This window comes from Spermophilus citellus (genome assembly GCF_964194105.1).
Source record: "Spermophilus citellus genome assembly, chromosome: 13".
Classification (NCBI taxonomy): domain Eukaryota; kingdom Metazoa; phylum Chordata; class Mammalia; order Rodentia; family Sciuridae; genus Spermophilus; species Spermophilus citellus.
The window spans coordinates 109,310,648-109,323,659 of NC_138193.1; the positions used below are offsets into that span (position 1 = coordinate 109,310,648).

Sequence of the window (13,012 nt, forward strand, 5' to 3'; positions counted from 1 at the left end):
CAGGAAGGGCAGGACCCGGACCGCGGGGTCGGCAGGCTTGCTGGAGGAGGCAGCCAGCTGTGCGCTAAACATAGTCGGGTGGAGATGGAGTGGTCCTACTATGTTCCCACTGGAGGGAACAGCTTAACAATGGGATAGGTGAGTGGCAAGGTTGTGGTGGGCCCCCAGAGACCCCCTGCAACCTCCTGTGGGACCTTGAACCCCTGACTAAGCAGCTGGTGGTGAGCTGGTGCCCAAACACAGCAAGCAATTGCGTAACTGTCCCCAGGCAGACCAAGAGAGGGAGCGGCCGGTGAGCTAAGGTTTGGCCTGGCTGCTAGGAGAGAGGGACACCCCCTCCCCAGGGAAGGCTGGTCGGGGGTTGGCCTCTGCTGTGGTTTGGGCCGTGAATGTCCCCACAGGGCCATACGTCCCCAGCTTGGCACTGTTGGGAGGTGGTGGGAAGTTTAAGTGGTGGAGCTTGTTGGGAGGTCATGTCCTTGGGGTTGGCCCTTGAGGAGGATTGTGGGCCATGGCCCTGCCCTCTTTCTTTTACTTCCTGGCCTTGAGTTGAGGGGTTGCTTGCCTGGAGCATAATGTGCCCCCACAGACCCAAAGTGACAGGGCCAGTCACCCAGAACGAAACCTCTAGACTCAGGAGCCACAAGGAACTCTTCTCTCTGTAGGCCGATTGTCTCGGCGTTGGTCGGGTGAGAGAGGTGGGAGCTGAGGAGCAGTTCTGACCGATAGCAGGGAGCTGACTGAGGTCTGCTCAGGCAAAGGGAGAGCTGGCCACACCAACAGCCGGGAGGTTCCCAGGCTTCGATCCTGTGGCCAAATTGGGTGACAGCCATCAAGGAAGATCTCCAGGAGACAGACCAGGGACAGCAGAGGGCTGTGGACTGAGGGCATTTTCCCAGAGCACAGAAGCCAAGGCTGCCTGGCCCTTCCTGACCAGGACGTGGTGAGGGCCACAGGCCAGCCATGACTGGATTAGCCCCTTCCCAATGTGACCTTTTAACCATTGTTTTCTTGCTCTTCCTCCAAAGGGTGCTTCAGGTGCCTGGCAGTGGGCCATCGAACTCTGAGGCTCCATGTCCAGGCTTGGAGAGGATGGAGGGAATTTGTAAAGGCCTCCACTGGACACTGTGACTACCCGTGCCTCTGGGTGTTTAAATTTCATGTGTATATGCAGGTGTTGGCATTGGAGACACACACACATCGTCATCATCGTCATCACCATGGTCATCTCATCGTCATCATCATCATCATCATCAGGTGGGATCCGGGTGCTTTGTTGCTTGTGCTGTCCCCAGGGGCTGAAACGGTGCCCAGGGATTGAAGCCAATCCCTCATCACATAGTAGATGCTTGATAGAAATGCCGTGTGTGTGTGTGTGTGTGTGTGTGTGTGTGTGTGTGTGTACTGGGGAGACCAAGGTGAGGCCTTAGGTGTCCCCCAGCATCCAGTCCACCCTCACCATAGGGCCAGGCCCACCTCCAGGCCATGGTCAGTCCAAGCCAGCCACAACAATCCCACCCCTTGGTCAAGACTGATGAAACCAGGCCTCAGTGAGGGGGCAGAAGTGAGCGTGTCCTCCACTTAAGGCCAGTGAAAGGAAGGACACATCCTCTGGAGGCTCTGGGCAGGGTTTTTTCTTTCTTCTTTTTCTAAAGCAAGATGCTGGATGAAATGCCTGTTCTTCTTCTGGATGTTTCTATAGAGGGTATTTCTGAGTCACACAGCTGCTGCAGCCGTACCTATCAGCCAGAGATGGAGCCCACGTGTACAGGGGCTGGAGCCAGGAGAAATGTAGGTAAAGCCAGGCCCCTGGGTCCAGCCATGCCTGAAGCCTGCATGAGCTTAGCCTTAAGCTAGTGTGGTTCAGGTGCCTTGATTGCTGGTGGAGAGGGGAGATCATGGAGTGACGGGAAAGAAGTAGGCCGTGCTACCTCATCCTGGAGACCTCCAAGGGATGCCAAGGACCTCACCCCAAGAGCACTGGGAGTTTGAGCAAGCAATGGCTTTCTCAGTCCCTTTGGTACATAGAAAAGGGCCCAAACTGGAGGCAGGACAAGGGAGTGGGCTTTGGGGTAACCTAAGCTATGTTGGGTGAGGCTGGGACTCTGGCCATCCCGTGGCTTCGCACCTCTGGGCCTCAGGGCATCCTTCTTTCTGGGGAGTGCTGGCCTGAGGAAGTGCAGGGGGCAGGGTGTCGCCTGATATTCTGGTGTCACTTGAGAATGTGCTGGAGGAGGAACCCAGTCCCCTGGCAGGACTCGCAGCTCCAAACCTGCTGGCAGCAGATAGGGGTGAGGGGCTACAGAGAAAGAGCTACAGATGCTAACTGCTCCTCCCATATCTCAAATGTGATTGCACATCTGCTGTGCTTCCTGGGTTGAGTCCCCTCACCTTGAAGTGAGACCCTCCGAGGGGCAAGCAGAGGCGGTATGGCCCACAGTGAGGCTGGGGACTTCTATCTGCCATGCTTGTGCTCTCTGCCCAGGGAAGTCAGTCCCTCAATGTCAATCAGCTTGGCCCAGCCACGTCCTCGGCCTTCTGCTAGCCCCCCAGAGGTGCCCGGCATCTGCCAAGCCCCGACATGGGTCAATGCAAACAGTCTCAGCCCGGAGGCCCTTGGAAAGCTCCTGCTGCCTTCGTCAGATGCAAAAACCACCCTGTGGTGACGGAGGACAGCCTGGCTTTACTTTTGGAGATGAGAGCTGCAATCATTAGGGGAAACGTGTGCATATCTTGACACTTATGTGTCAAAGGTTTAGCAAAAGACAGTAAATACTAAGAACAGTTGCATGTAGTTCACAGGTGTTGGTGTCTATTACGGCGCTCATTTTATTTTTCTGTGTTTGAAACAAAAATCATTAAGGAGCCCTTTTAAAAGAACATTTTTAAAAAGAAAGAAAACATCAGAGCCAACATTCTCTAAGCATTCCCAAGCACACTGGTTCTGAGACACACTCAGGGGTGTTCTGTGACCAAAGGGAAGAGTCCACCCTGTCCTCTTTCAGGGTGTCAATGGGCAAGAAAGAGGGAGGTCCCTAGAGGTCACATTGCAGGCCAGATTCTGAGTCTCCAACTTTTGGGTGACGGGGGCCAGTCCCAGGAAGGGGAGGTGGAAAGGAAAGCCACATGAACTCATCCTGTGGACACAACTCTGTGTTTACAGGGTGGCATGAGGGTCCCTCTGTTACCAGGCCAGGCAGCAGACCAGGACCAAGAGTGGCTCTCTGTGGCAGGTCATCCTCACCAGGCCCAGGCTCTTGATGAATCCCCACATTTGAGCTTTCTGACCCCAAAGTCTTCAAGCTTCCTCCCTGAGGACAGAGATTCTGGGTGTTCAGGGTGACATCCAGAGAGGGCTCTTCTCTATACCAGCAGGGTCGGTTCATTCAAGGAACAAGGCACAGAGGCAAGAGGACCTCCCCATCAAGAGACAAGACAGACACAGGCAGAACGTAAGGGAAACCGGTCTAGGTCTGCTCCCGGTGCACACAGTAGGGGACACGGGCTCATCCCCTGCACTGCCAATGTGCCTGGCACTGCTGTGGGTGACGGGAGCCTGGTCTGTGACCACACACATCTGTGACCCACAGGGCTCATGCCACCGTCAGAGGAATCAAGGAAAAACAGCATGAGGAGTGATAGCAGGACTCGGCCACCGGCTGATGGGAAGAAAGGCGGCAGACCTGAGGCTCAGTGGCAGGCACCCTGTTGGGCTCCCTGCCTGCAGGCCCCACCTGTGCTCCAGGCAGCCAGCTAGGAAGCACCTGTCGGCCCCATGGTCCCAGGACCAGGATGAGGGCGATGCTTCTCAGGATGAGAAGTAGATCTGCCCACAGCCCCTGCCTGGCACCGTGAGCCAGGCTCCTAGGGAGAGTGCAGAGCCACTAAGGGAAGCCACCACCCAGGACCCAAGAGTCACGCCCTCCTTGTTCAGGGGGAGGGACACACAAACACGCCTGAGGTCTTGCACACTCCTCAGTGGATCCCCTGCTCTGGTTGTGAAGCTCAGGCCTCTTAAAGGCCAAGGGTTCGATGAAGGTTTGAACTGAACTGGCCACATGGCCGGAGTACTGCGAGCTCCCAGCCCCAGGCTCTGCTGAGGCCCTGCCAGGCCAGGAGTGCTGGTGGGGAGCTGTCCCTGGGCCACCTTTCAGTCCAGGTTCTGAAACCTCCACTTCACTTTCTCAGGTCAAGACCTTTAGCCGGCAGTGGGTGGGGCTGGACTGAGGGGAGTGAGGTGCCCACAGACACCAGCTACTGTGTGACTCCAGACAGCGGCACAACCTCCCCAGGGCCACGTTCCTAGATGTGGAGTGAGGTAGGCGGTCCCGCCTGTAGGCCCCGCAGGGCTGGCAGCAGGTCTGGAAGCAGGGGTAGAATTCTGACCAGGGGAAAATGAGAGAGAAGCCACAAGACGTCAGGAGTCTCCCGTCCACAGGCAGAGGTGGGAAGAGCCACTGGGCCAGCTGCAATGGAGGTCGAGGGTGGGGAGTGAGGGGCTGGGCCACGGGAGTCTTCACCACCTGGCCGGGGACAACCAAAGGGAAGGAGAGGGTCCATCTCAGCCCTCCTGCAGGAACAGGGCGTAGGCAGCGGCTGGGGCTCCATGAGGGTCCAGTCAGTAGAAACTGGCTGCTGGGTCTCCGTGGGGCCTCTTCTGAGGCAGGTGCTCCAGGCCAGGTAAGACCTACCTGAGGCTCAGTGGCAGGCACCCTGCCAAACCTGACAAAGGAGCAAGAGGACTAGAGCAGCGCAGAGTGGTGGCCCTGACAGCTCAGCCACTGCACGCCCAGCCCAGCCGAGGCTGCCTGGCATGTCCCAGCGTGCGCCTCCTCCAAGGTCTGGGCTGCCTCACCAGCAGGCACAGCCCCCTCTGTCCAGCCAAGCCTTTGACAGCAGGCGTCAGTTGCCATCTGGGCAAGAGCGAGTGGCAGCAGGTGCCCCACGGGCCATCTTTCACCGGCAGTGAAATCTCTTGCTGGAGAAGTGACCCGGAGACTAAGCCGGAGTGCAGGGTGGACACAGGCGGCCAAGAGCCCCACTCCTCGGGACGATGGCTGCTGCTTCTGGCAAGCAGGGCCAAGATAGGGTGTGCACTTGCTTGGGCCACGCTGGAGGCTGCACCCACCTCTATGTGACCACCAGCAACTTCCTGTGACTCCAGGGACCTCACTGTCCCACCTGAAGCTAGAGCAACCATGGCTCTCTGGCCACTGCTGGAGGAGTGATGATGTTGTGACAGTTGTGACGACAGCAGCCCTGGCAGTCTGGCTGGATGGCAGCAACAGCCTCAGAAACAAGGAGGTGACTAAGCAGAGTCCCCAAGGCTATTGGCTTTTCCCTTTGGAAGCCCACATGGTCCCTGTGCTACATCTTGGGCTGCACCAAGTGGAGAAAGGGATTCGGGGGGGGGGGGGGGCTCCCACCCCAGATCATGGGTGGCAGTGAGATCCGCGCCCCAGGCAGCTGGCAAACCAGGCCCAGGGTGCACGGAGCTGCCTTCCCACAGGCGACAGGTGGGAGGCCTCTGGAAACGTCTCATCTCCCATCTCCCTGGGAGATGCGGGGAGCTGGGGAGGTATGTAATCAGCTTCCGACGGGGAGGCTTGGGAGGGGCAGGCACCCCTTCTCAGGGGCTGCAAGGCCCCTGCCTCACAGGCATTGCCACCCGGCCTGCCCTGTGGCCAAAAGCCCCCGGAGGGCAAGGAACACGGGCCATAAGCTGGGACACTGCTAGCCTTTCCTGCTAGTCTTTCCCCGGGGTGTCTCAGAGAGTGTGTGTGACGATTCCAGGTCTTGCCCCTTTCACACATGCTCCCACCATTTTCCCTTTCTAAGAGGTACCCCCAGGCCCCAGATGGGAGGCCGGAGCTCCAGACACCTCCCACAATACGCAGGACGGATGCTGAAGGCCACCACCCAGCGTCACCTGGGCATACGTGCTCCCGCTCACAGAGACCACCACCCAGACCACAGGGCTCCCCAAGTGAGGCCTTCCAGAGATGCTGTGGGACAGCCTCCTTCCCCGTGTTAGGAAGCCCAGGGGCCCTGAGGTGGGGCCCGGATGGCAGCCAGGTGAGTGTGTCCTGAAGACTCCCACCTCTGCCACCAGCACCGGCCTGTGGCTCCTGCCCTCAGGGCCTCAGTTTCCCCATCTTTAAAACGGAGGACAACTCGTTTACACATGGAACTATTTGGAGGCTAAAATGAAACTGAAAATGTCACCCACGTCCTTCCATTTAGAAGTCAGGATGGACTGGATTTCACACACGCCGTCTTGCACTCACAGCCCCACATCTTTGCCATGACAGTCCTGTGCTCCCACGGCGGGGGAAGGAGAAGGAGGTGGCCCTTTGCCCACAGACCTGCAGGCCTTTGCTAAGTGGCCCTCCCTCAGATGGATGGGATTCAGGGCCACTGTTTTCCCATCTGAACAATGAGGGGACACTGGATGACAGCTTACTTTCGTTGTGACTTGGACCTTCTGCAACTCCCAGGAACAGCTTTCTGTCTCTCCACAAACATTAACGGGGTACGTGAGGCTCGCCCACGCTGGAGGACAGCATGTGACGGGAGCGTCCCAGGATAGGAGTCCTGGCAGACTGCGACTGGGGGTCCAGACAGGAGGGAAGAAGCCTGGGGTGAAAGTGGAAGCCAGGTCTGCAGGGAGCCTCCTGAAGGAATTCAATGGGGTCCTGGGGATGCTCGAGCCCTCTTCAGGGCAATCCCTGTGCCACCCTGGGGCTTTAAGAGTAGTCTCTTCCTCTCTGAAGCTGGCCCACACTGTGGGGGTCCTTCACACCCCCTGTGTGGAGCTGGGAGTCTCCTCTTCCTGGAGGGAGAGCTCCTACTGGCTCTCCAAAGCCTCACCTGGACACCAGCTCCTGCAGACGGGGTTGGTGTCTCAGTAATTACTCTCAGGAATGGCCAGAGAGTAACTCGAAAGTGCCAAGGGCCATCTGATCTCACAGCTCCTGAGCTCCATCCTGCAGCTCGAGAGCAAACACTGGCAATTCCAGAACAAATAATGGACAGGGCTCTATTCCAATAAGACTTTATTTGCAGACACTGAAATTTTAGTTTTATGCACTTTTCACAAGTCACAAAATGTTAGACTTCCTTTAAGTTTTTCCAACCATTTAAAAATATAAAAACCATTCTTAATTCAAAGGCCCTCAAGCCACTGCTGGCCGATTCCTGCTCTGGCCTCTGGCTGTCGGAAGCTGAGGTCCTCCCCAGCCAAACCTGGGAGCTCCTTGGGAAAGCAGAATGCCAGGGCCCCACCAGCTTCACAAATTTAAAATCCACGTTTTAACAAATCTCTGATGACTCATGTGCACTTTAAAGTTAAAAAAAATACTGACGCCTAAGTGTCACCCCCAGAGATTCTAATTTAATAGGAACAGGGCACGGCCTGGACACTGGCAGCTTTTAAAGCTCCCAAGTCTGTTCTAATAGAAAGCAAAATTCAAGTGCCTGACCCCAGAAAGATGTCCCAGGAACTGAGAGCTGCCCCTCCTCCTGGCACCCGAGCTCCCAGGCCACTCCTTCATGACGAAGCATGTCACTGTCACAGGCTGAGCCCCTCTGGGACCAGGAGCCCTCTGATCCTGACTCATGGAGATCTCACATGAGGGGCTACCCTCCGGGACTCAGTCTCCTCTTTGTAAGGAGAGGAGCCCACACTGGTTTGGGAGCTACAAGTCCACACTGGGCGTTGGGCCTGGCAGCCACCTCGGCCTCCTGCCTGGCCACCTCGGCCTCCTGCCTCATCATCCTGGCTTCTCTGCAAACCCTGAGCTTCTCCCCTTTCCAGGGCTCAAAGCCCTCAGGCTGGCACAGGCCCCGGGCTTTCCAGGAACTCTGGGGGAAAGGGACAGAGAGGAAACCCACCAACTCAGCAAGCTGCCTGGGCCCCAGATGCACAGGCCACACTCCCTGCAGGCCCAAAGCCCCCTCTTCCCTCCACTGAGTCCCCCTTCTTTAGCCCCCATCTCTATTCCTCCACCTGTGGTGGCCACAGGACCAGTTTCCTCCTAGAGCAAAGGAGGGACAGGCACACAGTGTCAGCTCAGGACAGCAGTCCTGGCCAGCCTGGTCAGAGGTGCCCAGGCCCCTGCAGAGTGCTCCCGGGGAGGGCCGGACACAGCGGAGCCCCCCTCCAGCAGCCTCGGCAGGCCTGCCACACCGTCCACCCACAGCCTGCTCCACCACAGCTGGGTGCTCTCCTCTCACATGCAGCTCTGCATCCCACAAGAACCACCCTAAGTCTCTCCAAGACCTGCCCCCAAAGACCCCTCCAGAGGACAGCTTCTGCCTCCAGGAGCCCCCAGTCCAAGGCTGCAAAATCCTGGCAGGCAGACCTGGCAGAGGCCTGAGAAATCATCCCTCTTCTCACATATGGGAAAACGCAGGCCCAGAAATAGGAGCATAGTCCGGGATGGTGGCAGACTGAGGAGGAGCCTCCTTTCCTCACTGAACCCTCCACCTCTGCCCAGCTGCAGGGTCCCTCCCTCCACCCAGGGAGGAAAGGACGGGACTGTAGGGCTCACAGTCCGAAGCGGGAAGGCAGAAGCCAGAGAAGGGCCTGCAGGACTAACTCTTGCCTTCCACCAAGAACAGAATAGCAATGCCCTGTCCCTGCCTCCTCTGCCTAGGTTGTGGAGACCAGAGTGGGCAACTACAACTCACCTGCTTCCCAGAGTAGAGCAACAGAAACAGCTGTCATTTATTGAGCACTTACTAAGTGCTGGGCACTGAACTAAGAACCATGATTCTCTGAGGTCATAATTTTATATCCCCACTTAATAATCAGGATGAGGAGCAGAGAGATTAATCAACAGGCCTAAGGTCACACAGCTCGTAGGAGAGTGGTGGGGAGGGGCACTAGAGAAAAGCCTTTAAGCTCCAAGCCATCTCTCATCTCCTCTTTCCCTGAGCTTAAACCCAGGTCTGTCTGGTTGTTTCCCTGGGGCTCTCAGACGAGGCTGGCTGTGAGCCTCTGGAGGCCACGCTGAGATCTGTCCACTTAGCAGATGCCTCAGAAGTACTGGGGTTAGAACCCAGAAGTCGTGAAAACCTCCCAGCTCTGCGGGCTCTGTGGTCTCTCCCTCCTCCAGGGGGTGCTCAGGGAACTGACCTTCCAAAGAAGGGAACAGGAGAAGAAGTGGCCTGCCCGGGCCTCCTGGAACGTGGCCAGGCCCCTTGGCACTGGACCTGCCTCCTCCTATCCCTTCATAGTTAGCTTTCAGTTAAAAATAGCTCTCCCACCCCAGCTGCACACCTACCTGCTGGCCCTGCAGGGAGTGCGTCTCAGCCACCCTGGGGTGACAGCCAGCCTGGGACAGAACCCACAGTGAGGAAGGGTTCGTGGAGCAGGAGGCTTTGTGAAGGAGACACGGAAGGGGGCGTGGGATCACGGTCCCCCACTGCCCTGTGGCTCCGGCACCCTCTCCAGGGGCTCCTGCACAACCTGCCCCAGGAGGCTCACCCAGCCTTAGCCTTCAGAGTCTGCTCAGGGGAGGGCTGGGGGCCACAGGGCAGCTCTTCTCGGGCAGCCCACCGTCCCCACGGTCCGTCCATCTCTTCCTGGGATGCCCTCCTCTCACTTGCAGCTCTGGAGCCGGGTCCTGTGGTGCTTCTCCTCCGTCAGCAGGGGGATGAAGGTGTCGCTGTGGGAGAGCTTCAGCCGGCTGCCCCAGCTTGTCCCCTCCTTCCCCGCAGGCTCTGGGGGGAGGATGTCCAGGTCGCTACGGGAGCCCCCAGGCTTGCCCTCACCTGCGCTGCTGGAGTTGAGCTCCATGAGCTCCAGCTCGTGCTTGGCGGCCGTCTCTAGGACGCGCTGCTTGTTGTAGTACCTGACGAAGTTATTGATGATGGGGTGGATGGGCAGGGCGATGGCAATGACCCCACACAGGAAGCTAATGGCCGCGTTAAGCTTGCCCAGCGTGGTCTTAGGGTAGATGTCACCGTAGCCCACAGTGGTCATGGTGATGATGGCCCACCAGAAGGACTGGGGAATGCTCTTAAACAGGGTCTCGGGGTGGCTCTGTTCCATGGTGTAGCCCAGCGCCGAGAAGACAAAGATGCCCACGGCCAGGTACATGAGCAGCAGCCCCAGTTCCTTGAAGCTGCGCTTGAGGGCGTAGGTGAGGGTCTGCAAACCTGAGGAGTGGCGCGCCAGCTTGAAGATGCGCGCGATGCGCATGATCCGTAGGGCCTGCACCGCCTGCTGCACGTTGGTCAGCTCCATCATGCGGGCGCCCAGGTGCGTGAGCGTGAGGCTCACATAGAAGGGGAGGATGGCCAGCACATCCACGATGTTCATGAAGGACAGGGCGAAGTGCAGCTTGTTAGGCGAGGAGAAGAGGCGCAGCAAGTACTCGAGCGTGAACCAGCCGATGCACGCCGTCTCTACGTTCTCCAGCGTCGGGTGCTCCACGCGGTTGCCCTCAGCGTCCAGCACCTGCAGCTCCGGGATGGTGCCCATGCACATAACCACTGACGAGACGAGGATGAGCAGGAAGGACAGCACGGCCACCACCCGTGCGGGGCACGACGACTCGGGCTTCTCCAGGAACTTCCAGACGCACTTCTGGCAGCGGCGCCAGCGGCCCTCGGCCGCGTCCACGCCCAGGTCGTCCAGGATGAGCTGCACTCGGCGCGCGATCTCCTCCAGCTCCTCGCGCTTCTCGCTTAGGTGACTCTTGCAACAGTCATCCAAGAACTTGAGGTCCACCTTCCAGAAGTCCATCTCGTTCTTGAAACAGATAGGGCAGATGCCCTTCTTCATGTGCACCTCCCCGAAATAGTACACCTCTATGACACACTTGAACGCGTCCGGGTCGCGGTCAAAGTAGAACTCGCGCTTGCCGGGGTCATAGTCGTCGCACAGGGAGAAGATGGTGTCGTAGCCCCCAGCCAAGCAGTTGATGAGCTCCGCCAGCCGGGTCTCAGGGTACTGGCTGAGGAGGTCTCCGTAGAGCACCTGCCGCACGCCCCCCACGTTGACGACGATCTCAATGTCGTCGCCGGCCGCGGAGCCCTGGCTGCCCGCCTCCTGGAGGCTGTGCTCCCCGGACCCGTCCATTCTCCCGGTGTGTGCCCTCGCAGCCCCGGCTCCGCGTCCCCGGCCGCCGCCGCCGGGGTCCGGCGGGTCCCACCAGTGCGCGGCTCTCGGGCTGAGCCTGCGGGGAAGGGCGGTCACAGCCCGAAGCTAAGGGCTGGGTGGCCCTGGCGGAGGCATGCACCCGGCGGCGGGGCTCGGGGCAGGCATCCGGGCGCCGGGGCGCGCCGGTGGGGGTTCTCAAGGCCCGCGGCCCCGCTGGGGGCACTCACCCCCGCTTCCGGGCGGCGCGATGTGCCGCTTGGCTCGGCCTCCCCCGGAGGGCTCCTCTCGTGGGCCGCAGGCAGGTTCTCCTTCCCGGGGTGCGCCGGCAGCGCGGGTCGGTTCCGGAGCTGCCGGACCCGCGGCCGTGCGCCGAGGTGTGCGGAGAGCGAACTTGTCTCGCTTTGCCCAAGCCGTTTCCAAACACAATAGGAATTCCAGCCTGACGTCAAGAGCTTTTCAACTGTACCCTCTTCTGGTGAGATTCTGCACGGCACGCGCGGCAGCTGCAGGGGAACGGGTTAACCCTTGGGCAGACGGGCACAGCTGCCGCGCCCGAGCACCACGGCGCGCACCGGCTGCCAGGCCCTCCCCGCGCATCGAGTCGCCGGGACCCGGGCTACAAAGCAGCAGGGCTCCTCTCGCTGAAAGCCCTCCCGCTGCTGCTGGAGAGTCCACGATTAAAAACGTGGCCGCCTGTTGCTCTGCAGGAAAAGCATCCCCTGGGTCTACTGCTCTGTCCTGGGTCCCTCCTGTCTCAGACTTGAGCCGGTCCTTGAGGGTCTCCTGCCACCCTCTAAGACTGCCCTGCTGTGGGTGTCACCTCACCTGAACTACATTGAGGACATCTAGTCCAACCTCCTCTAGGACAGAAGGAAGTTGTACCCTTCCCTTGTCCTGGGAAAGTGGAGCTGTAATGGGAGGTGAAGAGACTGGGGTGGACCTCCCCTGCACACCAGCTCATTCAGAATCAGGAGGGTCCCCGCTTGGCACTGGTCACCATGGCTTCAGGACAGTGCCCTTGGACCACGTACTGCCCACCACCCCTGGACTTAATTCTTCCCACCCTTTGAAGCTCAGTCCCCAGTGTTCTCACCTCTGCCAGGTCTCCCTGGACTGTGCTCTTTCCCTCCTCCTCCCTCCCTCCCTCCACCCAGGAATTAGGGCCCTTGAGCTCACACAGCCCCCTACTGTCCAGTAGGATCATAGATCAGGCCATACACCAGTTCCCTGGTCTGCCTTCTCCCCCATCCACCCCTTCAGATTATTCCTGGGACTGTCCTTAGTACAGAGCCTGGCACACGCGGCAGCTGCAGGGGAACGGGTTAACCCTTGGGCAGAGGGGCACAGCTGCCGCGCCCGAGCGCCACGGCGCACACCGGCTGCCAGGCCCTCCCCGTGCTGGGCAGGTGGAAGAGGGAAGAAAGAGAGGATTCACTGGGCCCAGGCTCCACACCACATTGTCATGGCCCTTAATTGCTCAGACACCCCACAGAGTGGAGCTCCAGCAATTTCTGAAGCACAGTGGTGAGGAAGACATGGTCTCCCAGGCATGTTCCATATCTATAGTCGGAAGACAAGTGTCCCCTGTGCACCAAGTGGGCCTGGGCTGTGTTGTGGAGAGGGGCTGCTGGATGGCCACCAGGTGGTCTTCCTTCATGGTCAGGTTTCGGGGGAAGACAGCCAGCGTCTCATTGGAGGGTTCTTCTGCCCAGAGGACTCCGAGCCACCCTAAATAGCCACCCTAAATCTTAATCTCAAATAATTAACAAATAATAAAACACAAATACCTAGAAATATATTTACAAAAATGAAGCTCTTGATGGAGCTAGTCCACATGGGTTCTTGAACTAGACAAGACAAAATGGCTCTGATGGTTTATTTAAGGGTACATCAAAGGCAGCA

At 58.7% G+C, this 13,012-nt stretch overlaps 1 protein-coding gene across 1 annotated transcript; it reads right to left on the bottom strand.

Annotated features, from left to right (window-relative positions):
• Nucleotides 1–7,069: 7,069 nt before the first annotated feature.
• On the bottom strand, nt 7,070–12,335 carry KCNF1 (potassium voltage-gated channel modifier subfamily F member 1). The gene has a single exon (XM_081264241.1). It carries the CDS (start codon nt 11,087–11,089, stop codon nt 9,605–9,607), a length of 1,485 nt encoding a protein of 494 aa, XP_081120367.1. The 5' UTR covers nt 11,090–12,335; the 3' UTR covers nt 7,070–9,604.
• Between the last annotated feature and the right edge of the window lie 677 nt (nt 12,336–13,012).

Bases quoted from the DNA above. Each gene is read 5' to 3' on its own strand.
- KCNF1 (XM_081264241.1), bottom strand. From the start codon at position 11,089: ATGGACGGGTCCGGGGAGCACAGCCTCCAGGAGGCGGGCAGCCAGGGC.